Source organism: Lichtheimia ornata (genome assembly GCF_029851405.1).
Source record: "Lichtheimia ornata isolate CBS 291.66 chromosome Unknown scaffold00073, whole genome shotgun sequence".
NCBI classification, from domain to species: domain Eukaryota; kingdom Fungi; phylum Mucoromycota; class Mucoromycetes; order Mucorales; family Lichtheimiaceae; genus Lichtheimia; species Lichtheimia ornata.
This window is the reverse complement of record NW_026695393.1, coordinates 37,525-62,758: the sequence shown is the minus strand read 5'-3', so window position 1 is coordinate 62,758 and position 25,234 is coordinate 37,525. Positions and strand designations below refer to the sequence as shown.

Below are 25,234 nucleotides of genomic sequence, written 5' to 3'. Positions count from 1 at the left end.
AGATAAACACACACAATGCAATAGTAAACCCTCTTTCTGATAATGATCCCAAGCCTATGGATGCAGGAGGAAGGGGGCTGGGAAGGAAAATCAACAAAAAGAAACACACAGCTTGAACGCGTATCATATGACGACGAATGATTGATAGGGGATGGAGGATGCGTGACGTGATGATGAATGATGAGAGGTATGAACACCGGAGTGGAAGATTAGAGGACCATGTCGGTGTCTTCGAGTTCTCCAAGCTGCCTCTTAACAATGGCCTTCAAGACTTCTTCTTCAATAACAGGTCCAGATCCAGAGCATTTGGAATTCTTCTTGATGGCTTCGCATAACTTTGCAACATCGAAATCGTCGAATCGTGGATGTTCATTGAGATGATCCCATACTTCAGCACAAGGAATCAATTTGGCGTTTGTCAAGGTGACAGGATCCGGGGTATGATCGAATCGTTCACTGGCGCTCTCGGCAAATTCATCCACATGTTCAATCTTCATATCATCGCAACTCGATCGTCGTTGTTGGTATTCGCTACACGACATGGATGGTGACGACATGGGATGTTGAACCGATCCATTACAGCTATTGTTGTCGTGGTGGGAGCTGCTGGGTGTTGCTAAGCATTGTAAATCCGACGATGGTGGCGAAAGTGCACAATTAAATGAGCCAATGGAGGGTGGTTCAATGCCTGCTTCTCGAAGTTTGCTGATGGACATTTCAAATGCCATGGCTGCTCCTTTCAACGTATACATTTCTGATTCCATCCGCTTGATTGTTGATCGAAGCTCATCGTTTTCTTTTTGAAGTCGATCGTTGTCAGATGCATGGTTCTCTTGAAGCGTCTTGATCTTCTCCTCAAGTTCTTTGACATAGCGTTCTTTACGTTCTCGAAATGCTCGTTGTGCTGCTCGATTCTGCTCTTTGCGTTTCTATATAGATGCAAGCACTCGTAATTAGTACATTTGATGCAAAGAGGATAATCCCTTTACTTACTTGTTTGCTGTCTGATTTGTCAGCGCCTGGTGTCTTGCCTACTGAACTCGAGTCCTCTATAACATTGTATATAGTACATCAATACCTTCTCGTTCAAATACAAGTATGCTTATGTATACCTTCGCTGTTGTCTTCGGATCCTTCCTTCTCTGCTGGATCAACGAATCGTTTAGTGAATGCACAGTAATCTGCATAAGATAACACGTACGAAAGGTTCTTTGTTGTTGAGATATGGCGTACTGGTTGTTGATACTATCCCATTGTCGAGGATCGACGTCATTGGCAAGGAATGGTTGTGTTGGGAAGGGAGATGCAGTGTATTGAGCCATGGTAAAGAAGTGGAAAGAAAAGGAAAATGGAATTGTTCGGCTCGTACGACGCCCCCCTCCTCATTATTGCTACCCCAACCAAAACACATCAAAGTTCCAAACTGCATATTGCATTGACCACTGCTATCATTATCATCATCATTACTACCTCGGTCTAATAAAGTCTACCAGCATCATAAAGTCATGATGGTGCAAGTATCCTTTTGATCACTTATCAATGCCTTGATGCTCTGGTGGGTCGGGTGGGTGGTGTCCTATGTCCCAGCTGTCCCATGAAACTAGGCCAATAGTTACTTTCAGCCGAGGATTTTGAAGATCACAGCTAGCTTCTAGGGTAAAAGTTATGGTGTTATCTAAGCATCGTATAAGCAATGGTATCTTCCAACGCATCAGTCTCTAGTTGCTTGATAATAGCATTGTATGTATTCTCAATAAAGTTACAAGGGAACCTGCGGTTGCATGGTAGAATAACCTTGACGAATGAGCAAAAATCCATACGAATGCATTTTATCCCAATTCGATCGAACATTGAATCATGCTTCGTAATGTCTTTATTTATTCCAGGGTCAACTTCACTGTTGCTATCGCTCCGTACTATGTACAAGACATGCTTCATTCCTTTTATTAGGTTGATTGATGAAATATTTATACGATTCACATGATGGGATACTTTACCTTATGGATGCGTTATGTAAGATGCAATGTTCTCGTAGCAAGGATAACCGATATTGGAGTGGAGAAGTAAGTCGCCTAAAGTGAAGAGATTGGGTGCTCAAGAGTTGACTTATGCAAATGGAGGAGTGCCAGAGGACGAACACCTGAGTTTCAACCACGCAGTGCCTTGATTAATCCAACGACGCGCAAGCTCCTTTGGTATCCTCTTACGCCCGCTTCCACACCCTTTGACAATATGGTAAGCACCGATCAGGAACCCCTCATGGGCACCAAAACTCAAGTACAATACTTCCAAATGCTGTAGTCCTTCCGCATTGCCCCCGCCGTCCATCCTGAAAACAACACCAAATCAACAATCGATACCACACATGCCGAGCTTGGTGGACACGATGCACTTCGTTACGGTACACGATCTATCAAGACTGAAGTACTCCCTGGTCACCCTCTTGAACAACGATTGGATCAGGTACGATATATCGATTCTTCCTCGTCGTGGTGAAATAGCTATGCTTATATAAGAGTATATGCATGAAATAGTGGCAAGAATCCCAATGGGAACTCAAGTTGAATATGGCACGTCAAGTACACGGTATGCACGCACCAATCAAGATGATGATGGAAAAAGAGATCGTTAGCAAGGTATATTCAATGAGGAGCAACATCATGCATTACGATACAAGGAAACTAAAACGATCCAACTTGTTAGCGTCAACGGATGCCTGTGATGCCATCTTCCAACTTGCATCTTGATATCTTGATGGGAAAGGATGAGTCTATTGATTTTGAAGACTTTTTGAATGGTATGTTCATAGTGGATGGATTATGTTGGATGACGGGTAAATTAATCATGGCCTACGATAGATCCCAACATGTCCACTGACATTCTCGATATCCATGGTGCTATGGAGCACAAGTTGAAGCTTAAGGTCTAAGATCAATAAAGTCTCTTTTCATCATTATGATTGCAAGGATACAAAATGGTATAGGGATGTACATATTGTAGTTCGAAAATAGAATCAGCGTAGCTGATAGTATAGATGTCGTATATGCTAGATTGGCCATCCTTCTCTATGAGCAAATACATCGCATTTCATATTGTCAATGTGCTATCTTCGATTGAGACAATCCACTCCATGACATGGGATGAACCCACCACAGCCATATTTTAATGTGATCGGATGTATTTATGCCACCTACAAAGGAGTCCCAATTTCCCCCATCAGACTGAGGTTGCCTTTTGCCTATAAATGATAGGGTGCCTACCGCAAAGACTCCATCAAAGAAAACAACATCCAAAAGTCATTAGGCACCAATAATCAGTGAAGTGAGCTACATAGATGAATGCATGAGTACCCTCATTTTGGGGATCACGTAAAAACTACCCTTGAGGCTTACCAAAGGCCATTGATGATGATATGCATACAAGTAAAAACAAAGGGCGTATGATGGTGTTGGTGCAAACAGCCCTGTTTATATGTGAGCGGGCGTGAGAATTGTTGTCATGATGGATCGAACTGATAAAGTGGTCGACCATCTTGAAGTACCGAATCGAAGTGATGGAAAATCAACAGCTGGTACACAAATCTATGTACCTGCAGCTTTAAAGGTGGTTTTTTGTAGTGACAGAAGTATGTCTAATATGGCCTCCTGTTGTCGTTTGATATTTACCACGGCAAGGAAATGCAATAATGGCTATGATTGTATGGCTTGATAAACATAGCACAATATCTTTATTACTATACCCAGGCAGATCGAACAGGTTCTTTGTGCTATCTATCAATAAATTGTGCCAAGCTACTTATATCAAAAGGACGATTCCTTACGCATGAATTCCGCCACCCATTATTGCTTTCTCTTTCTATGTTAGAGTATCATGTGTGCATGTACATCATCATGCACAGCATTCGATGACATTAGTGATTGCTGGTACAATTCTTACGCGTAATGGATCTATTTATTGGGCATGAATTATTCAACAGGTGGATAAGAGGTTCATGAGCGACATCACAAGGGCGACATAGCTCATAGCTACTCCATTCATTAAGACACATGCAGTCATTCATAAAGGAGCTTATCCTTGTTGCTCAGCGTTACACAATGGTCATTGTAAAGATACAATGAAATGACATTCATCATTCTACAAACTTGGAAAGAAAGCAATACTTAGAGCCATATCATCTATGATACAGCATGCCTTTTCATGATAAAAAAAGCTAAACCCATCAATGTTTATTTGTAATAAAGTAAAAGTAACACGACGGCGACATGTCAAAGCACACGCCTATCAAGACCGTGGGATAATTCCACACACGTGGAATAAAGTACAACTCTACAATCCCTTTATCAATCAAGTGATCAATTCCATTATCCAATATGCCATACATTTTTTCAATGATAAGAGGGTGTCGTCCCCATGGAAACGGGGAGTCAATGATGCAGCATACAACGTGTGTCACGCTTTGAATATAGACAATCGGAGCTGGTTGACAGATTTGGCGTGTGCAAGAAAAGCGGCGACTGGCAGCGATGAGGCGACCAAGCTATACACAGCTTGTTCTTCCGGCCCTGCATACACACACCACATCTCGTTACTTTGTTTTGCCCTTTGCGTCAATCGACCTTTGTTTTGCCCTTTGATTGAAGCGTTCACCATACAGCACAGTGTCTATTTACCATTGGAGCGCGTCCAGAGCTGAAGCAAATGGGCAAGGTCGCCAGCTGGTACAAGGAATTTGCGTAAGCGATTGAACGACGACAACAACACCCCCCATGCAATCCTCGAGAACTAGATTAGCAAACTAACGTCGCGATTCTAGTCAAGGTCATGAGAACCTCAAACACTCTATTGCTGGTGCAGGCGCCGGTATCGTATCCTCGGTGGTGACTTGTCCACTCGACGTTGTAAAGACGCGGTTGCAGAATCAAGGCAAATTGGAGCCTGGAATTGTCGTTTACAGGGGAACGGTTGGTGAGTATAAAAGATGATTGGGGGTAGGCGTGGCATTTTGATCTGCTGTATTGACACAATTTGTTTACAGGTACACTTTCTCGGATTTGGAAGGAGGAAGGCATACGTGGATTGTATCGTGGTCTGGGGCCGACGATCCTTGGCTACATTCCAACTTGGGCAATCTACTTTACTGCATACGATTACTTCAAACATAGATGGGGAAAGGAGTTTGGTAAGTCAAAAAGGACACAAAAGGGTGAGATAGGACTTCTTATCTCTTGCTTGATAGGTCACAACAAGGCTTGGCTGGTTCATATTGCATCTGCCATGTCAGCTGGAGCAGCATCCACATCATTAACCAATCCATTGTGGGTTATCAAGACTAGGATGATGGTAAGATGATTGACTACATGCATCATTTGTTATTTCATCCACTTATCCCTGGCATTGCAGACACAAAATGAACGCACTGCATATCGGTACAAGAATACATTGGATGCATTCATCACTATTGGACGTCAAGAAGGGATTCGGGGTTATTACAAGGGATTGGGACCATCACTGTTGGGTGTTAGCCATGTCGCTGTACAATTCCCATTGTATGAAAAGCTAAAGTGCTATTTGCGTAAGTAAAGCGTGGTTTGGTTGTGGTCAAATTTTTCTCTCATGTATTCACGTGACCCTGATGTAGACGCCGATACCTCGTCAGCAGGCCCTGTTTCAATTTTGCTGGCATCTTCCTTGTCAAAAATGGCTGCCAGTATGGCGACTTATCCGCATGAGGTAATGATGATGATGATGATGATGATACTCCATACCCGCTTGAAAAGTGTATACGCTAATGCTTTGTGCCATTAGGTGATTCGTACACGTTTACAAAACCAAACGGTGAAGCCATTCAAATACAAAGGCATCTTCCATGCAGTCAAGATCATTTTGGCTGAAGAAGGCGTACGAGGGCTGTACAAAGGATTACCCACCAACTTGCTACGTACCGTGCCATCTTCAGCAATGACAATACTCACATACGAGCTGTTGGTGCGAGAATTGGATTCGCTCAAAGCACAATGACCATGACCCATTCTTCTTAATACCTTTATTGTACATATACGACACTCTTTTTCTCACACACACACACACTTCCTCCATTGTGTTACACCATAGACAAAGATTCATTTAACAAAAAAAAGAACCATCAATCCCTAGAACGTTATCAATGACCAGCTGTTACAGCCAAGGAAATGATAAGGGGGTCAATGCATTGGGTATGGCAAAAGTATGTATGTGTGATTATGACGTCGTGTGCATTATAGAAATGTTAATGCCGCTTCAAAAATGAGTAATTCGTGGGGGAGAGATTTTACACACAGCATTGACCAAACATTAGCTATTGGGACATTTACATTGTTGTATGCATGGTCGCCAATGATTCTCTTTGTGTATCGATACCATGGATTGATTCTAGATTGAAATTATCAATATTGCTATAAGCAATATGATCGAACAGTGGTCTGGAAGAATATAGGTCTTAATACAAGAAGCGATCCGAAGGATCTGTTGGGATCAGTATCGAGGCCAAACTATAGCATTTGGCAAAATAGCCCTTGGTTCTTTTTTACCACCAAACCTTAAAACACGGTAGGACAGTGAAAGGTGGTTCCTCGGAGCGTTAGTGGTGGGTAGATGATGACATTGACAGACGCTCGAAAGGGTAAAGTAAGGGACAACCGGAGGTTAAAGGAAGGTGTATGTAAACAACAAAAATGAGACATCATTAACGTTTGATCATGTTAATAACGGAAAAAACACAAGGATGATTCTGATACGTTGAAGCATTCACAGATTTGGCAGCACCAAGTAGTTCATTCCCGATAGTGTTCGAGGTTCATTAAAGAACATCTTCTTGTACCCTTTGTCGGAAGAAAGGGACCAAGATCAAGGAATGGTCTCCGAAGGCGGTATATTTATTGTACAACAAGGTATTTTTTCTGACTTGAAGAAGTGTGAGACCCGATGGTCTCAGCTGCACAGAGATTTGCAAAAGGTACTAAAAGGGCTCAATTTAGCTACCCCACTTTTCTTTTTTCCTCACCCATCTTTTACAACCCATCGACCATGGTTTCCTACAAGCGCGTTGATCATCAAAACATTAAGCAATCTATCGGCCAATGCGTCGGTTAGTATCAGCACAACACCATCGACACCTTCAACGTCGTCGTTACCACAACCAATTCGACTCACACACACACACGCATGCACGTTCGCATACGCACACACGTCATTCTATAGATTTGGCCACCTATGCTCTTGGTAGCTCCATCGTTGATGTGACCAACGAATTCTTTGCTCCCGCTCGCAGCATGCTCAGCCCCAACCCACCCATTTCTCTTCCTGACAAGTTTGTCGGTATGTATTATTGATAATGGATGATAAGGAAAAGGAAAAGCTGATAATGGTTTGGTTACCATAGATACTGGTTCTTGGATGGATGGCTGGGAAAGCCAACGCCACAACCACTCTTACGATTGGTAAGTGACACAAAGAGATGGGCTGATAACCCATGTTCCTTGAGCAAAACGTGCTGATAGTGTGTGTTTCAGGTGCATTATTAAGCTTGGTTTCGCTGGCAAGATCCGTGCCTTTGATATCGATACCAGCTTCTTCACTGGTAACCATGCTCCCGCTGCCTCTGTTGAAGCTGCCTTCTGCCCTGAAGGTGATGTTCAAGCTTCCTCTGTAAAGTGGACTGAAATCTTGCCCAAGGTTGAGCTTAACTCCAGCTCTCACAACGCCTTCGTTTTGGATCAAGAGACTCCCGTTTTCACTCACTTGAGACTCAACAACATCCCTGATGGTGGTATTGCTCGTTTCCGTGCCTACGGTACTGTTGTTCCTATTTGGCCCAAGGATCCAAAGTAAGTAGGGTGACATAAAAGGAAAGTGACTGTGATGGAGATGCTTATGCATTTTTGTTATTGTTTAGTGCCATCGTTGATCTTGCATTCATTGGCAACGGTGCTCGCGCTGTTCACGTTACCAACGAACATTATACCCCTGGCAACAACATTCTTTTGCCTGGTCGTGGCCAAAACATGGGTGATGGCTGGCAAACCAAGCGTTCCCGTATCCCAGGCCACAGCGATCATGTTGTGGTTCGCCTTGGTGATAAGGGTCATATCCTTAAGGCTGAGATTGACACTTCTCACTTTAAGGGCAACTTCCCTGATAGCATTTTGCTTGAAGCTACCAACTCTGATAACGAGGTGCCTGAGGCTAGTGCCCAATGGGTCACTCTTCTTCCCAACAACACCAAGGTTGGTCCCCACGGTGTCTTCTACTTTGATGTTCCCCACACCGACAAGGTCTTCTCTCATGCTCGTATCTCCATCATCCCTGGTATGTATTATTATTTACAAATGGTTGTGGCTATTGGTATTAACAAATGAGTTTTATTATTATAGATGGTGGTTTCAAGCGTCTTCGTCTCTATGGTGTCCGCCAAGGTGGTCAAATCCCTGCTCTTCCTCTTGCTGCCCCCACCATTCACAAGCGTAACTTGATTGCTGAGCCCTTGACTACTGAAAAGTACAAGCCTTTCGGTGATGTGATTGAAGCTGATCCTGTTTCCAAGAAGATGTCTGGTGCTAACCAGGGTACCGCTGAAAAGTACCACTTTGTTGCTGACATTGTCAACAACTATCCTGGCCACTCTCGTACCAACATGTGTGTCTTCCGTAGCAAGCCTACTACTGAATTGCCCTTCACTGTGCGCCTTCTTGAGCGTCACCCTTACTCCAGCCAAGCTTTCATGCCCATGACTCATGGTCAAACCCGTGGTTACTTGGTCATTGTGTGTCTTTCCAAGGAGGATGGTTCTCCTGATATCGATACCATGAAGGCTTTCATTGCTTCTTCCACTCAAGGCATCAACTACCGCCAAAACACCTGGCATCATCCTATGGTGGCCCTTGATGGTGTCACTGACTTTGCTTGTCTTGTCCACGAGAATGGTGTTCCTAACGATGATTGCCAAATCACCAACGTTGAGGAAGAAGTCATTGTCCAACTTCCTGGTTTCCATGAGGTTCGTATCCCCAGCAAGATCTAAGTTTAATCCCCCTCGACAACGTTTACTTTGTACCCCGCATTCTATACACGCTTCTTTCTTCTTCTTTGCATAAAAAAGTACACTGCACCCAAAAACAATAAAAAACTGCCCTCCATGGCCGTCATTGAAGAAATAAGTCAAGGTAAAATACGTTTATTCTTGGAGTGTTCTCCTCTATATCAGTTTCTCTTATACCCAATCTCCCCATTCAACAAGACCCTATTGAATCCAAAGCACCTCAGCAATCACAACAACAACAGCAACAGCAACCGAATGCCGATGAGGATGGCGATGTGTTCTTCGATTCAGTCGACTATGAGCCCGAGGAATACAATGTAAGCAGTAGCAGCAGCCATGGAAACCGATGTTGGGGATGCATTGTGTGTTGACCAGTGTATATACACATGTAGCGATTACTGAAGGAAGCCACCGACTACAAGCAAAAGGGCAACCTGCACTTTGCAAAGGGAGACTATGAGCAGGCCATTCGACACTATGAGGATGCACTTGTTTTATGTCCTGTATCAGCAACAAAAGAACGAGCCATATACTTTGGAAATATCACAGCATGTCATTTGAAGCTTGTAAGTAGTGTGTAGGATTGTTCGTTGGGTATCATGGTATATTGATGGGATCATTGTTTCACTAGACCAATTACAAAGATGCACGAGACATGGCAACAGAGGCACTGAAACTGGATCCACATTACAGCAAAGCCATCCTACGCAGAGCACAAGCCAATGAGAAGATGGATACTTACAGCTCACTTTCCGATGCATTGGAGGATTATCGAACGCTGGCCCAACAACCTGATCTTGATACGCACACCAAAAACGAATGTCAACGAGCCAACAAAAGATTGCCACCTATCATCAAAGAGAGGATGGAGAAAGAAAAAGAGGAAATGATGGGGAAACTCAAAGATCTCGGCAACACGTTGCTAGGCAAATTTGGATTATCGACAGACAACTTCCAGATGCAACAAGATCCAAGCACAGGCTCGTATAGCGTCAACTTTGTTCAACGATGAAGAGAGATATCCAAATGCAGCAACCTTTTGTACAACCATCACAATGCATACGTTTGGGGTCACTGGTTGACAGCAGGGGGGAGGAAGGAGGAAACCGATGGCTTATGCAAGGGAAAGAAGATGACGACTTTGCTATTCTCAGGATCATGTACTGCAGCAAATGACAACTATACACGTAATAAAGATCACAACATGCGTCTTATTCAAGCACATCCAACAACCGATATGGACATTGATAAAACAGCAAAAGCATTTGGGGAATGGGGGAAAAGCAAAATGACAGCACACACAAAAGGCGGGGGACGTGCACGGAAGCAGTGGGGTTGATCCGACTCAGCTTTCCCCTCTCTCATTTTATTATCGGTGGTCAATCAAGAGAAGCAACTTGGACAAGTGTCATGAAAAAGCCCATCCACTGCCAACAATGAGGAAATTTGTGAGGAGAATGATCCCAAAACGAGTAGCAGCAAGACACGCAACAAATGATTGTTTTTGGGGATGGGTTGGCATTGGTTCTTTTGCAGTTTCACCCCAAAAGGCCAACGATTCAAACAGCGACAAGCCTTGCCCCGACGCAATGGCAGGCCAAAACCTTGGCGGGATGGGCTGTCATTGTTTTTTTGGTTTTATCTCTTTCTTTTTTTTGTTGGGGGAAGGAAAAAGAGAACATCCAAAGGCTGAAAAAAGTTTTCCTTTACATTTCTTTATCATCTTTTCTACACACTTTCACATCCCATCATACTCTACATCCACTTGTAGCGCATAAGGTAAAGCAAGCGTCGGATACTGTACTTGTCAATGGCAAATGCTAACGAGGTTCTCTCTCCTCCTCCGATAAAGGCTCGACCTCCTCCGTACGACATACACAACAACCACATATATACATTTATATATATATACACATATTATACAACACATCCAGAGCATCACCCCCATCATGAGTCAACCACATCAAGTATTGCGCCCTCTTTCTGTTAAGCAGAACAAGACTGAAGTATCCATTTTGGTGCCTGCCGATATCTGGGTCTCGGCCGAACAGCTCAAAGAAGAATTCCCCATCGAAGAGGATGAGATTGATGAGATCGAATTGGCAGCCCGTTTTATGAGCTTTGCTGCTAAGCGTGCTTCCAAGGAACAACAATTTTTGCCTGTAGCAAGGACAGCTTTTATTGATTTCCGTGGCCGATATCTTAAGGACAATGACGTACATGCCATCACTCGCAACCTTTCATCCGAGTCCCGTTCAGTGATCATTAGTGCTTATTTCACCTCGTTGGTTGTTCTCAAAGACAGCAAAGCACTCTCAGCTGAGGAAGCTACCCCATCCCAATCGGCGTTGTTTGCTGCCGCAGCTCGTGGCGATACCAAGATTTTTGCAGCCTTTGGGGGTCAAGGCAACATTGAGGAATATTTTGATGAATTGGCAGATATTTGGACAACATACAATGGTTTGGTGCGTGGATTCGTAGAAAGGATGGCCATTGTTTTGGCTGAACATGCTCGCAGCTCTGAAGCAAGTGTATTTCATTCCAAGGGTCTTGATGTCGTGCGCTGGTTAGAAAACCCCGAGCTACGCCCTGATCTACAATATTTCGTTTCAGCACCTGTCAGTTTTCCTTTGATTGGTCTTACCCAACTTCTCCATTACTATGTCATGCTCAAGGTGCTGGATCGCTCTCCTTCAGATATCAAACAATATTTGGCTGGTATGTAAAAAAGGTTATTGGTTGGGGGTGTATATGGATGGGGAAAGGATTATTAACATGTAACGTGCATATTAGGTACCACCGGTCATAGTCAAGGCATTGTTACCTCTGCTGTCATTGCTTCATCCAACACTGAAGAAGAATTTGTACGCAATGCTGAAAAGGCACTCGGCTTGCTTTTCTGGATCGGCACTCGTGCACAACAAGTTTTCCCACCCACTACGCTTAATCCCACCATCCTTGAAGATTCCATCAACAATAATGAAGGCAACCCCACCCCAATGTTGGCTATCACTGGTCTACGTGAGGAGCAAGTCCGCAAACATTTGGATGCCACCAACGCACATCTTGCACCAGACCGCCAAATCAAGGTGACCCTTGTCAATGGTCCTCGTTCATTCGTTTGCACTGGTCCACCACAATCCTTGTATGGTCTCAATCTTAGCTTGAGAAAGCTCAAGGCACCAGCAGGCCTCGAACAATCTCGAGTACCATTTTCTCAACGCAAGCTTAAATTCTCTTCCCGATTCTTGCCGATTACAGCTCCTTTCCACAGTGATTATTTGGCACAGGCTGGTGAAATTCTCAAACAAGATATTCAACGTGAACAGCTTGGATTTGAAGCAAAGGATTTGAGTATTCCAGTATTGGCTACTGATTCAGGTATGTATATTTTGTGTATGGGTGGGTGGGTGTAGGTGGAGGGGCCACTTTTTTAAGGGGCGGAGTACATACACAACACACCCAACGGTGCAACAAGTGTTTCACATTTTGGGTCAATGGGGCGTTGGGGGGCATGAAATGGTGGATGGTATTATCGACAACATTTTTGATTGACACTTGCTCCTTTTATTACTTTATTAGGTGATGACCTTCGCAACTCCAAGGACTTGACACTCGATTTGGTGTCTCTTATTTGTGCACGTCCCGTCCTTTGGGAGAAGGCTATTGCTCTCAAGGGTCTCACGCATATTATCGATTTCGGCCCCGGTGGTACTTCGGGTATTGGTGCCTTGACCCATCGTAACAAGGAAGGTACAGGTGTCCAAATCGTTTTGGCTGGTGCTCTTGAAGGCAACAACCGTGATTTGTCGTACAAGGCCGATTTGTTTGATTCGGATATTCGTGCTGTCACTTATTCTCAAGATTGGGCCAAGGCTTTCCAACCCAAGCTTGTAAAGACATCATGGTATGTGTATTGGCATGGTTACTTGAAAGAGTATGATACATGTATAGATGCTGATGATGATTACTATTTCCATATAGCAATGGTCGTATTCATGTTGATACTCGCATGTCACGTCTCCTTGGCAAGCCCCCACTTATGGTTGCTGGTATGACTCCTTCCACTGTCAGCGCCGAATTTGTATCAGCAGTAATGAATGCCGGCTACCATGTTGAACTTGCTGGTGGTGGTCATTACAATGAAAAGATGTTGCGTAGCAAGGTGGATGAGATCATGAAGCAAACTCGTGCTGGTGAAGGCATCACTCTCAACATTTTGTTCTTGAACGTACGCCAATGGGGTTTCCAGTATCCTTTGATCCAAGTCATGCGTAAGGAAGGTCTCCCTATGGAGGGTGTTTGTGTTGCTGCCGGTGTTCCCAGCTTGGATGTAGCCAACGAGGTCTTGGAGAATTTGCAAAATGCTGGTATTCGCCATGTTGCATTCAAGCCTGGTAGCATTGAAACCATCCGTCAGGTATGTTAAAAAGCAATACAAGTGATAGAAAGGTGATACTAATGATGAATACCTTTAGGTTGTTTCCATTGCTGCAGCTAATCCCAACATGCCTATTATCATGGAGTGGACCGGTGGTCGTGCTGGTGGTCACCACAGCTTTGAGGATTTCCATCAACCCATTCTTGAGACTTATGCTTCTATTCGTCGTCAACCAAACATTGTTCTCGTTGCTGGTTCTGGTTTTGGTGGTGCTGATGATACTTTGCCCTATCTTACCGGTGATTGGGCTTTGCAATTCGATTATCCTCCTATGCCATTTGATGGTATCCTCTTTGGTTCTCGTATGATGGTGTCTAAGGAAGGTCTTGCATCCCCTGCTGTCAAGCAAGCTATGGTGGATGCTCCTGGTGTTGATGATGACAACTGGGAAAAGACTTACAAGGGACCTACCGGTGGTGTGATTACTGTGCGCTCTGAATTGGGTGAACCTATTCACAAGATTGCTACTCGTGGTGTGCGTTTGTGGAAGGAATTGGATGAAAGCATCTTCAACCAACCCAAGGAAAAGCGTCTTACTGCTTTGCTTGCCAAGAAGGATTATATCATCAAGCGTCTCAATGCTGATTTCCAAAAGGTGTGGTTTGGCAAAAAGAAGAATGGTGACGTTGTCGATCTTCAAGAAATGACCTACGTTGAAGTGGTATCACGTATGGTGGAGCTTTTGTACATCAAGCTTGAACAACGTTGGATCGACATTTCTCACCGCAACCTTGTTGGCGACTTTTTGCGTCGTGTGGAAGAACGTTTCTCAACCTCCGAAAAGGCATCGCTCTTGCAAAACTTTAGCCAACTCGACAACCCCAACGACTTTGTGCCCGACTTTTTGGCTCAATTCCCTGAGGCTGATACTCAGCTCTTGACCTCTGAAGATGTGTTGCACTTTGTCACCTTGTGCCAACGCCGTGGTCAAAAGCCTGTGCCTTTCATTCCTGTCATGGATAAGGACTTTGAGGTGTGGTTCAAGAAGGATTCCTTGTGGCAATCTGAAGACCTTGCAGCTGTCGTCGATCAAGATGTTCAACGTACTTGTATTTTGCATGGCCCTGTTGCTGCCAAATACGCCACTCGTGTCGATCAACCTGTGGGTGAAATCCTTGGTGACATTTACACCAGCCACATTGCAAGCTTGAAGGAACGCTATTACAACAACAGCGATGCATCCATTCCTCAAATTGAATATCTTGGTGGCTCTGATATCCAAGTCAACAAGAGCATCGAGCCTGCTTCCCAATCGGCCACTGAAATTGTGTATGCCACTGGTGAAAACGAGTCCGCTTTGCACAAGGAAGATGAATGGTCTCAAGCTATTGCTGGTGCTGAGTACAACTGGTTGCGTGCTTTGTTGACTTCGCAATTCATTGTGCAAAACAAAAAGTTTGTTGACAACCCTCTCAAGCACTTGATTCGTCCTCGTCCTGGTCAACAAGTTGTTGTCTCTCGTGATAGCAATGGCCGTCCTGTTGCTGTCAAGGTTCAAGACAAGCGTCTTTGGAGTGCCACTGGCAAGACCAAGGACTTTGTTACTTCCGTTGAAGTCGCTGTTTCAGGCAGCCGTATCAATGTTACCATGTTTGAGAAGCGTGGTGATGATTTCATTCCTTTGAACTTGCACTTTGACTACAAGCCCGAACTTGGCTACGCTCCTATTCATGAGGTCATGGAGGTATGTATATTATTGGTTGCTGATAATGGATGATCTTTACTCATATTTATCGATTTTACAGAGCCGCAATGATCGCATTAAGGAATTCTATTACAAGCTTTGGTTTGGTGCTGATAACAAGGATGACTTTTTGAATGTCCCTGTCACCGAAAAGTTGATTGGCACTGGTGAATCTGTCAAGTCTGATGAGATCAAGGAATTCTGCCAAGCTGTTGGTAACCAAGCTGAGATTTACGTTGATCGTGGTCAAAAGGTCAATGCTCCTATGGACTTTGCCATTGTTGTCGGCTGGAAGGCTATTATCAAGGCTATCTTCCCCAAGGTCATCGATGGTGATTTGCTTAAGCTTGTTCACTTGTCCAATGGCTTCCGTGTGCTTGAAGGTGGTACTCTTCTCAGTGTTGGTGATGTTGTCGACACCTATGCCCATATCAATGGCATCATCAATGGTGATTCTGGAAAGACTATTGAGGTCAAGGGTGTGATTGTTCGTGATGGCAAGCCTATTCTCGAAGTCGTCAGCCAATTCTTGTATCGTGGCCAATTTGATGACTATGAACACACCTTTGAACGCAAGGTTGAGACTCCTATGCAACTCAAGTTCAAGGACACCAAGGACATTGCTGTTCTCAAATCCAAGGAATGGATCGAGTGGACCGAGGAATTGGAGAACCATGAGTTGTCTACTGATAGCACCCTTATCTTCCGCCTCAACACCGAAGTGAAGTATAAGAACAAGAAGGTTTATGCCAGCGTTCAAACCAAGGGTACTGTTTCGATGCAAATTTCGACCAAGGAATTTGTTCAAGTTGGCAAGGTTGATTATGAAGCTGGTGAAAGCCATGGTAACCCTGTTACTGAATACCTCAAGCGTCATGGTCAAGAGATTGAGCAAGCCCACTTTTTCGAAAATGGTGGTTACTCTGTTATGCCTGCCAAGTCGACCTATTCTTCAGTGGTGCACGCTCCTGCATCCAATGAGCCCTATGCTAAGATCTCTGGCGACTTCAACCCTATTCACGTCAACCCTTACTTTGCTGACCTTGCCAATTTGCCTGGTACCATCACCCATGGCATGTGGACAAGTGCTTCAACTCGCAAGTTTGTTGAGATCTTCGCTGCTGACAACAATCCTCAACGTGTGGTTGCCTATGATGTCAAGTTTATGGGTATGGTGCTTCCCTCTGATCGCCTTGAAACCAAGTTGTCCCATATTGGTATGAAGAATGGTCGCAAGATTATCAAGGTTGAGACCGTCAACCAAAATGGGGACAAGATTGTTGAAGGAAGTGCTGAGGTGGAGCAGCCTACCACTGCCTATGTTTTCACTGGTCAAGGTTCTCAAGAACAAGGTATGGGTATGGCATTGTATGCTAGCTCCCCTGTTGCCAAGGATATTTGGGATCGTGCAGATGCCCATTTCATGAAGAATTATGGCTTCTCGATCATTGAGATTGTGCGTGACAACCCCAAGGAAAAGACTGTGCACTTTGGTGGTCCTCGTGGCAATGCTATTCGCCAAAACTATATGAGCATGACTTATGATGTTGTCGAATCCGATGGCAGCACCAAGACTTTGCCTTTGTTCCCCAACATCACCGATCGCACTTCCTTCTACACCTTCCGATCGCCCAATGGTTTGTTGTCAGCTACCCAATTCACTCAGCCTGCTTTGACTTTGATGGAGAAGGCTGCTTTCGAAGACATGCGTGCCAAGGAGCTTATTCAATCGGATTGTGCTTTTGCTGGTCACTCCCTTGGTGAATACTCCGCATTGGCTGCCGTTGGTAACGTGTTGCCTATTGAGTCATTGGTGGATGTTGTCTTCTATCGTGGTATGACCATGCAATCCGCTGTGCAACGTGATGCCGAAGGTCGATCCAATTATGGTATGGCTGCTGTCAACCCTGCTCGTGTCTCCAAGACTTTCAACGATACCGCTTTACGCTATGTTGTCGATTCCATTGCTCGTCAAAGCAATGATGTCCTTGAGATTGTCAACTTTAACGTTGAAAATTGGCAATACGTTGCTGCTGGTTCTTTGCCTAACCTTGACGTCTTGACCAATGTGCTCAACTTTATCAAGAAATCAGACATTGACTTGCAAAAGCTTATGACCACCATGCCTTTGGAGGATGTCAAGAAGCATTTGACCGAAATCATTGATGGTGCCATTGAAAAGACCAATGCTAAGAAGGCTGCCACTGGTCGTGTCCAATTGGAGCGTGGCTATGCTACTGTGCCATTGCCTGGTATTGATGTACCTTTCCACTCAAGCTTCTTGCTTAGCGGTGTTGCACCTTTCCGTACCTATTTGGCAAAGAAGATCAACCCAACCTACATCAACGTGGCTCAACTCAGCGAAAAGTACATTCCCAACTTGACAGCTCAACCCTTCAGCATTGAAAAGGAGTACATTGAGAATGTCTACAGCTTGACTTCCAGCCCTCGTCTCGGCAAGGTTCTTAAGAATTGGACTGATGACAAGTATTCTACTCCTGGTCAACAACAACGTCTTGGTTACATTTTGCTTGTCGAATTGCTTGCCTATCAATTTGCTTCACCTGTGCGTTGGATCGAGACTCAAGATCAGCTCTTCAAGTACTTCAAGGTCGAGCGTCTTATTGAATTGGGTCCTTCACCTACTTTGTGTGGCATGGCAACTCGTACTCTCAACTTGAAGTATCAAGCTTATGATGATGCTTTGATCAACCGCCGCCAAAACTTGTGCGTTTCCAAGAATGCTACCGAGATCTATTATCAATTTGAGGATACTGCTGTTGAAGAAGAGCCTGCACCTGCTGCTGCATCAGCCCCTGCAGCTGCTCCTGCTGCTCCTGTTGCTGCACCACCACCCATGCCCGCTGCTGCTGCACCTGCAGCTCCTGTTAGGTAATTTACATATATGCAATACGATGTCATATGACATTTACTCATACGCTTATTTATTTATTTATAGTGATGCTCCTGTTACTGCTACTGAGATCATTCACGTGGTGGTTGCTCAAAAGCTCAAGAAGTCTGTTGATGAAGTTCCACTTAACAAGACCGTCAAGGAATTGGTTGGTGGCAAGTCCACTCTTCAAAACGAAATTCTTGGTGATTTGCAAAAGGAGTTCCCTAGTGGTGTACCTGAAAAGGCTGAAGAGACAAGTCTTGAAGAGTTGGGTGCTTCATTGAATGGCAGCTTCCCTGGTACTCTTGGCAAGCATACAAGTGCCTTGGTGGCTAAGATGATCAGCTCCAAGATGCCTGGTGGTTTCAGCCTTAGCAGTGCCAAGTCCTATTTGTCATCCAAGTATGGTCTCGGCAGTGGTCGTACCGAAGGTGTCTTGTTGATGGGTCTTACTATGGAACCTGCTTCTCGTCTTGGTTCCGAAGGTGATGCCAAATCATGGTTGGATACTGTTGCTCAAGCCTATGCCAAGAAGGCTGGTATCAGCTTATCTGCTGGTGGTGCTGCTGCAGCTGGTGCTCCTATGATGGCTGCATTTGCTGCTCCTGCTGCTGCTGGTCCAGCTCCTGTTGCGTATGTATCATACAATGGGGGGGGGAATTGTGATTATGATTATTATGATTACTCATTTTGTTTATTATTATTTATAGTGATGCTCCTATTACTGCTACTGAAGTTATCCATGTGGTCATTGCCCAAAAGCTCAAGAAGTCTGTTGATGAGGTGCCAACAAGCAAGGGTATCAAGGATTTGGTTGGTGGTAAATCCACTCTTCAAAATGAGATTCTTGGTGATTTGCAAAAGGAATTCGGAAGCGGTGTGCCTGAAAAGGCTGAAGAGACTCCTATTGAAGAATTGGGTGCTTCGTTGAACGGCAGCTTCCCTGGTACTCTTGGCAAGCATACAAGTGCTTTGGTTGCTAAGATGATTAGCTCCAAGATGCCTGGTGGTTTCACTCTTAGCGCTGCCAAGTCTCATCTTTCATCCACTTGGGGTCTTGGTCCCGGTCGTACTGAAGGTGTTTTGTTGATGGGTCTTACCATGGAGCCTGCTTCTCGTCTTGGTTCAGATGCTGATGCCAAGTCATGGTTGGATTCTGTTGCCCAAGCTTATGCTAAGAAGGCTGGTATCTCATTGTCTCAAGGTGGTGCTGCCGGTGGTGCTGGTGCTGGTATGGCTGGCATGATGATCAACACTGAAGAGCTTGATGCCCTCAAGGCTAAGCAAGATGCATTGATCTATCAACAATTGAACTTGTATGCTCGCTATTTGCAAAAGGATCTTCGTGATGGTCACAAGAAGTACGAGGAGGAAAAGACCACCACCCAAAAGTTGCAAGCTGAATTGGATCAATGGCTCGCTGAACATGGTGATATTTATGCTGATGGCATCAAGCCCATCTTTAGCAGCTTCAAGGCTCGTCGCTATGATTCGTACTGGAACTGGGTCCGTCAAGATGCTTTGGAGATGTGGTACGATATCATCTTTGGCAAGCTTGCTATTGTTGATCGTGAAGTCACTGCCAAGTGCTTGCACATCATGACTCGTGCCTACCCTGGTTTGATCGACTACATGCGTTACAATGTTGAGAATTGTGCTGGTGACAAGGGTGAAACCTATCACTTGGCTAAGGAATTCGGTCAAGCTTTGATTGAGAATTGCGTGGAAGTGCTCGCTGTTGATCCCGTTTACAAGGATGGTAAGTACAATCACGTGATGCAATGGGAATGTGGTATGAATCAGACAACTAATTTTATTTTAGTGAGCTTCCCCACTGGTCCTCAAACTACTATCACTGAAAAGGGCGATATTCAATACAATGAAGTCCCTCGTCCTGGTTGCCGCAAGCTCGCTGATTATGTCAAGGACATGGCTTCTGGTAGCAAGATCACCGAGTACTCCAACCGCCTCAAGGTGCAACAGAATCTTGGCCGCATTTACAAGATCATTCGCAACCAAAACAAGATGAAGAAGTCCTCCAAGGTTGCCATTCGCGAGTTGTATGGCGATGTGCTTCGTGCAATGTCCATGTCCAACACCATTGTCAAGGAGAATCGTGGCCGTCAACGTCGTTTGTCATCCACTGTACGCACTGCTGAGCACAAGCGCATTTCTGCCAAGTCTGCCAAGTCTGAGACCATTCCTTTCTTGCATCTCAAGAAGAAGAACGTCAACGATCCTAGTGGATGGGAGTTCAGCAGCCGTTTGACTACCACTTACTTGGATGTCCTTGGTGAAGTTGCTGATGAAGGTATCACCTTTGCTGAAAAGTGCGTCTTGTTGACTGGTGCTGGCCGTGATTCCATTGGCTCAGAGGTCCTTAAGGGTCTTTTGTCGGGTGGTGCCAAGGTCGTGGTGACCACATCTCGTTTCAGTCGCCAAGTTACCGAATACTTCCAATCCATCTATCACACCTATGGCTCTCGTGGTTCTCAATTGGTCGTTGTTCCCTTCAATCAAGGTTCCAAGCAAGATGTCGACGCCATTGTCAACTACATCTACGACCCCAAGGGCTTGAACTGGGATTTGGATTGTGTTATTCCATTTGCTGCTATCCCTGAAAACGGCCGTGAAATCGATTCCATTGACTCCAAGTCTGAACTTGCCCATCGTATCATGTTGACCAACTTGTTGCGTTTGCTTGGTAACGTCAAGTCCCACAAGCAACAAATTGGATCCGATACTCGCCCTGCTCAAGTCATCTTGCCATTGTCCCCCAACCATGGTCTCTTTGGTAGCGATGGCTTGTACAGTGAATCCAAGATTGCCCTTGAAACTCTCTTCAACCGTTGGTATTCTGAAAGCTGGTCAAGCTACCTCTTGATCACTGGTGCTGTCATTGGGTATGTATACAAATGGATCATGTCATGAATCAATACTTACTTTATATATATAGCTGGACCCGTGGTACTGGTTTGATGAGTGCTAACAACATGGTGGCCGAGGGTATGGAGAAGCTTGGTATCCGCACTTTCTCTACTGTTGAAATGTCCTTCAACATCCTTGGTCTTATGCACCCCACGATTGTTGAGTTGTGCCAAAACGAACCTGTGTGGGCCGATTTGAACGGTGGCTTCCAATTCATCCCTGAATTGAACAAGGTCAGCGCCAACTTGCGTCAAGAGATTCGTGAGACTGCCGATATCCGCAAGGCTGTCGATGCCGAGAATGCCCTTGATTTCAAGATTGTCTATGGTGAAGAAGCTGAACGCAAGTACAAGCCTCACAAGATCACTCCTCGTGCCAACATGAAGTTCGACTTCCCCAAGCTCAAGGAATATGACACCCTCAAGCATCTTAGCCATCTCAAGGGTATGCTTGATCTTGACAAGGTTGTGGTTGTTACTGGTTTCGGTGAAGTATCGCCATGGGGTAACGCTCGTACTCGTTGGGAGATGGAAGCCAATGGTGAATTCTCTTTGGAGGGTTGCATCGAAATGGCTTGGATCATGGGTTACATCAAGCACTTCCACGGCAAGCTCAAGGATGGTACCGCTTACTCTGGTTGGGTGGATGCCAAGTCCAATGAACCTGTCAAGGATAAGGATGTCAAGGCCAAGTATGAGAAGCAAATTTTGGAACACAGTGGTATCCGTCTCATTGGTAAGTTTTATTGGAATTGATATATGTGTGGATGTAGAGATGACTTATAAATGTCACAATTAGATCCTACTGTCATGAATGGCTACGATCCCAACAAGAAGATGCTTATGCAAGAAATTATTGTGGACCATGACTTGGAACCATTTGCTTGCAGCAAGGAAGAAGCTGAATACTTCAAGGCTCAACAAGGTGACCATGCTGATGTCTATGAGAGCGGTGATGGTGAATGGGTTGTTGTCCTCAAGAAGGGATCCACTTTGTTTGTGCCCAAGGCCTTGCGTTTCGATCGTCTTGTTGCTGGTCAAATTCCTACTGGTTGGGATCCTGCTCGCTATGGTGTGCCTAAGGATATCATTGATCAAGTTGACCCTGTGTCATTGTTCAACATCATCTCCACTGTTGAGGCATTCGTTTCTTCTGGTATCACTGATCCTTACGAGTTCTACAAGTATGTCCACGTCTCCGAGATTGGTAACGCTACTGGCTCTGGTGTTGGTGGTCAACGTGCTCAACGTGGTCTTTTCCGTGATCGTTTGCTTGACAAGCCTGTCCAAAAGGATATCCTTCAAGAATCTTTCATCAACACTGTCCCTGCATGGATCAACTTGCTTTTGTTGTCTGCCTCTGGTCCTATCAAGACTCCTGTCAATGCATGTGCCACCTCTGCTGTGTCCGTTGAAGTTGCTATTGACACCATCATGACCGGCAAGGCCAAGATTATGATTGCTGGTGCCACTGAAGATATCACTGAGGAGTCCAGCTACGAATTCGCCAACATGAAGGCTACTTCCAATGCTGTTGATGAATTCAAGCATGGCCGTACACCTGCTGAAATGTCGCGTCCTACAACTACTACTCGCAATGGTTTCATGGAAGCTCATGGCTCTGGTAATCATATTCTCATGTCGGCATCCACTGCTATCGAGATTGGTGCTCCTATTTATGGTATCGTTGCTATGACCAATACTGCCACTGATAAGGAAGGTCGCTCCATTCCTGCTCCTGGTGCTGGTATCTTGACCACTGCTCGTGAAAGCACTCGCAAGCGTGCATCGCCCTTGTTGAACTTCAACTACCGTGCTCGTCAACTCAAGGCTCGTCGTGCCCAAATCAATGCTTGGCTTGAGAGTGAATACGACATGTTGCGTGAAGAATTGGAAGAACTCAAGGCTGCTGGTGAATTGAATGAGGATGAGGAGAAGAGCTTCTTGGCTGAGCGTACCGATTTCTTGCACAAGGAGGCTAAGCGTCAAGAAAAGGAAGCACTTGCCACATGGAACATGGACTTCTATCGCCAAGATTCCACCATTGCTCCTTTGCGTGGTGCCCTTGCTGTTTACGGTTTGACTGTGGATGACATTGGTGTTGCTTCCTTCCACGGCACTTCCACCAAGGCCAATGATAAGAACGAATCACGTGTATTGAATGAACAACTCAAGCATCTTGGTCGCTCCAAGGGTAACGCTTTGCTTGCTATCACCCAAAAGTACCTTACTGGTCACCCCAAGGGTCCTGCTGCTTCATGGATGGCCAATGGTATGATTCAATGCCTGAACAGTGGTATCGTTCCTGGTAACCGAAATGCCGATAATGTCGACGAGGTGCTCAAGGAGTTTGAATACATTGTGTACCCATCTCGCAGCATTCAAACCGATGGCCTTAAGGCAGGTCTCTTGAAGTCATTTGGTTTCGGTCAAGCTGGTGGTGAGATCCTTATCATCCATCCCGATTACGTTCTTGGTGCACTTGAAGAACACGAATACAACAGCTACAAGGCTAAGAATGCTCAACGTTATGCCAAGGCTTACCGCTACTTGCATGATTCGCTTACTGGTGTTGGTGACTTTATCCAAGTCAAGGATGCTGCTCCATACACTGATGAGCTTGAATACAAGGTGTACCTCAACCCCAACGCTCGTGCTCAATACTCCAAGGATAAGAAGACATGGTTGTTCGATGCCAAGTCTGTGGCTCTTCAACCTGAGCTCCAAGGCGATGTTGAATCGACTAAGGCTGTCCTTGCTTCACTCACTGAACAACAAGCTGGCAAGAAGGGTGTTGGTGTCGATGTTGAATTGTGCTCCCATGTGAATGCCGATAATCAAACCTTTGTTGAACGCAACTTTACCACCGCTGAAGTCCAATATTGTCGCGGTCGCCCTGATGTTCAAGCAAGCTTTGCTGGTCGCTGGTCTGCCAAGGAAGCCGTTTTCAAGGCTATCTCCACTTATGGCAAGATCCAATCTGAAGGTGCCGGTGCTCCTCTCAAGGAAATTGAAATCATTGCAGATGAAGTTGGAGCTCCTCAAGTTGTTCTTTCTGGCAAGGCCAAGGAAGCCGCTTCTGCCGCTGGTATCAATACCATCAATGTTTCCATTAGCCATAGTGGCCCTTACAGCGTTGCTGTTGCATTGGCTCAATAATCACATTTACATAGAATTATATACAAAATTGCGTTGTTTTTTCATATACATAAAAGAAAATCAGTTGTACAATAAGCTCAGTGATATCTTCATGCATGCTAATCTTGTAACACGTTACGCCTAACCCAATGTTTATTTGTATCATGCATCGTTCTAATGACGTGCATGAGCCAGGTACAGCCCTCATGTTGGGAACGTTTACTTATGTTTCTCGATAACTTTCCTTTCTTTAATTAAACGAGCACTCATACATAAATGCTGTGATAAAACAAAAAAGAAACGAAGAGAAAGAGGCTGTTTCATTGTAAAGGCCGTATTCGATTATACTACTCTACCCTCCCTTTTATTGTGATCATGTAGTAACGTCATAATACAAGATCTTCTTCTTTGTGATTTAGATCTTGTAAGGTAGTTGCTGTTATCCTTGCTGTAGTTGTTACTGTAGCCCTTCCCCATGTTATTTCATTCCAGGGACGTGTCGTTTTCGTGGCAACCGTCAAATACCGCTGTAATCGATTTTTCAGTATTCTAGCATAAATTGACCCCAAACGCCAACATACGTCTAGCAGGTGAGTTGTCACCATACTTTGGTGAGACACCATAAAATACGTGCAAACACCCAACCCTCCCTCATATGACTCCTTTTTTCCATTATCCTTGCCCTCCCATTCGTGCAGTATTACTCATCTTGCAATACAATCGTTTGAGGATCTTCCCTGTTTTTCATCTATCAGTACGTGAACTATGAAGTTTTAATGAACGCAATAACGTGACAAAAGAACGAAGCATCGCGATACGATGATGTAAATGATCTAATCTCGCTTCCCGACCTTCAATTTTCATTCCCCAGTACGATACTCTCCTAAACATCATATTGAATCCAATTTTCATTCAATGCAATAAGTCGAAGAATAAGACATGGTAATGTGGATGTTTATCAAGTTAATAGATAAAGGAACAGTAATGTAAATTGAATGAGATACGGGTGAATCACGTAGAGGCAATAGGGATAATTGTGACATCGTGTTCTTCGTTGCTGCCGTAAGAAACATCC

At 44.7% G+C, this 25,234-nt stretch overlaps 6 protein-coding genes across 6 annotated transcripts; 5 read left to right on the top strand and 1 right to left on the bottom strand.

Annotated features, from left to right (window-relative positions):
• Positions 1 to 209: 209 nt before the first annotated feature.
• On the bottom strand, positions 210 to 1,322 carry O0I10_010620 (uncharacterized protein; the record flags this gene model as incomplete). Its single annotated transcript, XM_058490599.1, has 4 exons — positions 210 to 929; positions 994 to 1,049; positions 1,113 to 1,145; positions 1,202 to 1,322. The coding sequence occupies 4 exons, from the start codon at positions 1,320 to 1,322 to the stop codon at positions 210 to 212; spliced, it is 930 nt and encodes a 309-aa protein (XP_058338612.1).
• A 661-nt stretch (positions 1,323 to 1,983) lies between these two features.
• O0I10_010619 (uncharacterized protein) lies at positions 1,984 to 2,929 on the top strand (the record flags this gene model as incomplete). The annotated part of the gene is made up of 6 exons (XM_058490598.1): positions 1,984 to 2,063; positions 2,121 to 2,235; positions 2,302 to 2,463; positions 2,535 to 2,636; positions 2,704 to 2,797; positions 2,859 to 2,929. The coding sequence occupies 6 exons, from the start codon at positions 1,984 to 1,986 to the stop codon at positions 2,927 to 2,929; spliced, it is 624 nt and encodes a 207-aa protein (XP_058338611.1).
• A 1,769-nt stretch (positions 2,930 to 4,698) lies between these two features.
• O0I10_010618 (uncharacterized protein) lies at positions 4,699 to 6,018 on the top strand (the record flags this gene model as incomplete). Its single annotated transcript, XM_058490597.1, has 7 exons — positions 4,699 to 4,733; positions 4,814 to 4,965; positions 5,036 to 5,179; positions 5,237 to 5,340; positions 5,401 to 5,572; positions 5,639 to 5,730; positions 5,806 to 6,018. The coding sequence occupies 7 exons, from the start codon at positions 4,699 to 4,701 to the stop codon at positions 6,016 to 6,018; spliced, it is 912 nt and encodes a 303-aa protein (XP_058338610.1).
• A 1,044-nt stretch (positions 6,019 to 7,062) lies between these two features.
• O0I10_010617 (allantoicase) lies at positions 7,063 to 9,055 on the top strand (the record flags this gene model as incomplete). The annotated part of the gene is made up of 6 exons (XM_058490596.1): positions 7,063 to 7,123; positions 7,237 to 7,353; positions 7,418 to 7,475; positions 7,548 to 7,862; positions 7,931 to 8,343; positions 8,409 to 9,055. The coding sequence occupies 6 exons, from the start codon at positions 7,063 to 7,065 to the stop codon at positions 9,053 to 9,055; spliced, it is 1,611 nt and encodes a 536-aa protein (XP_058338609.1).
• A 114-nt stretch (positions 9,056 to 9,169) lies between these two features.
• On the top strand, positions 9,170 to 10,085 carry O0I10_010616 (uncharacterized protein; the record flags this gene model as incomplete). The annotated part of the gene is made up of 4 exons (XM_058490595.1): positions 9,170 to 9,197; positions 9,272 to 9,390; positions 9,466 to 9,639; positions 9,705 to 10,085. 4 exons carry the CDS (start codon positions 9,170 to 9,172, stop codon positions 10,083 to 10,085), a joined length of 702 nt encoding a protein of 233 aa, XP_058338608.1.
• Positions 10,086 to 11,022: 937 nt separating this feature from the next.
• O0I10_010615 (uncharacterized protein) lies at positions 11,023 to 24,180 on the top strand (the record flags this gene model as incomplete). Its single annotated transcript, XM_058490594.1, has 11 exons — positions 11,023 to 11,791; positions 11,867 to 12,454; positions 12,656 to 12,980; positions 13,058 to 13,493; positions 13,552 to 15,198; positions 15,260 to 18,090; positions 18,158 to 18,727; positions 18,805 to 19,853; positions 19,917 to 20,997; positions 21,051 to 21,757; positions 21,821 to 24,180. The coding sequence occupies 11 exons, from the start codon at positions 11,023 to 11,025 to the stop codon at positions 24,178 to 24,180; spliced, it is 12,363 nt and encodes a 4,120-aa protein (XP_058338607.1).
• Positions 24,181 to 25,234: the final 1,054 nt, after the last annotated feature.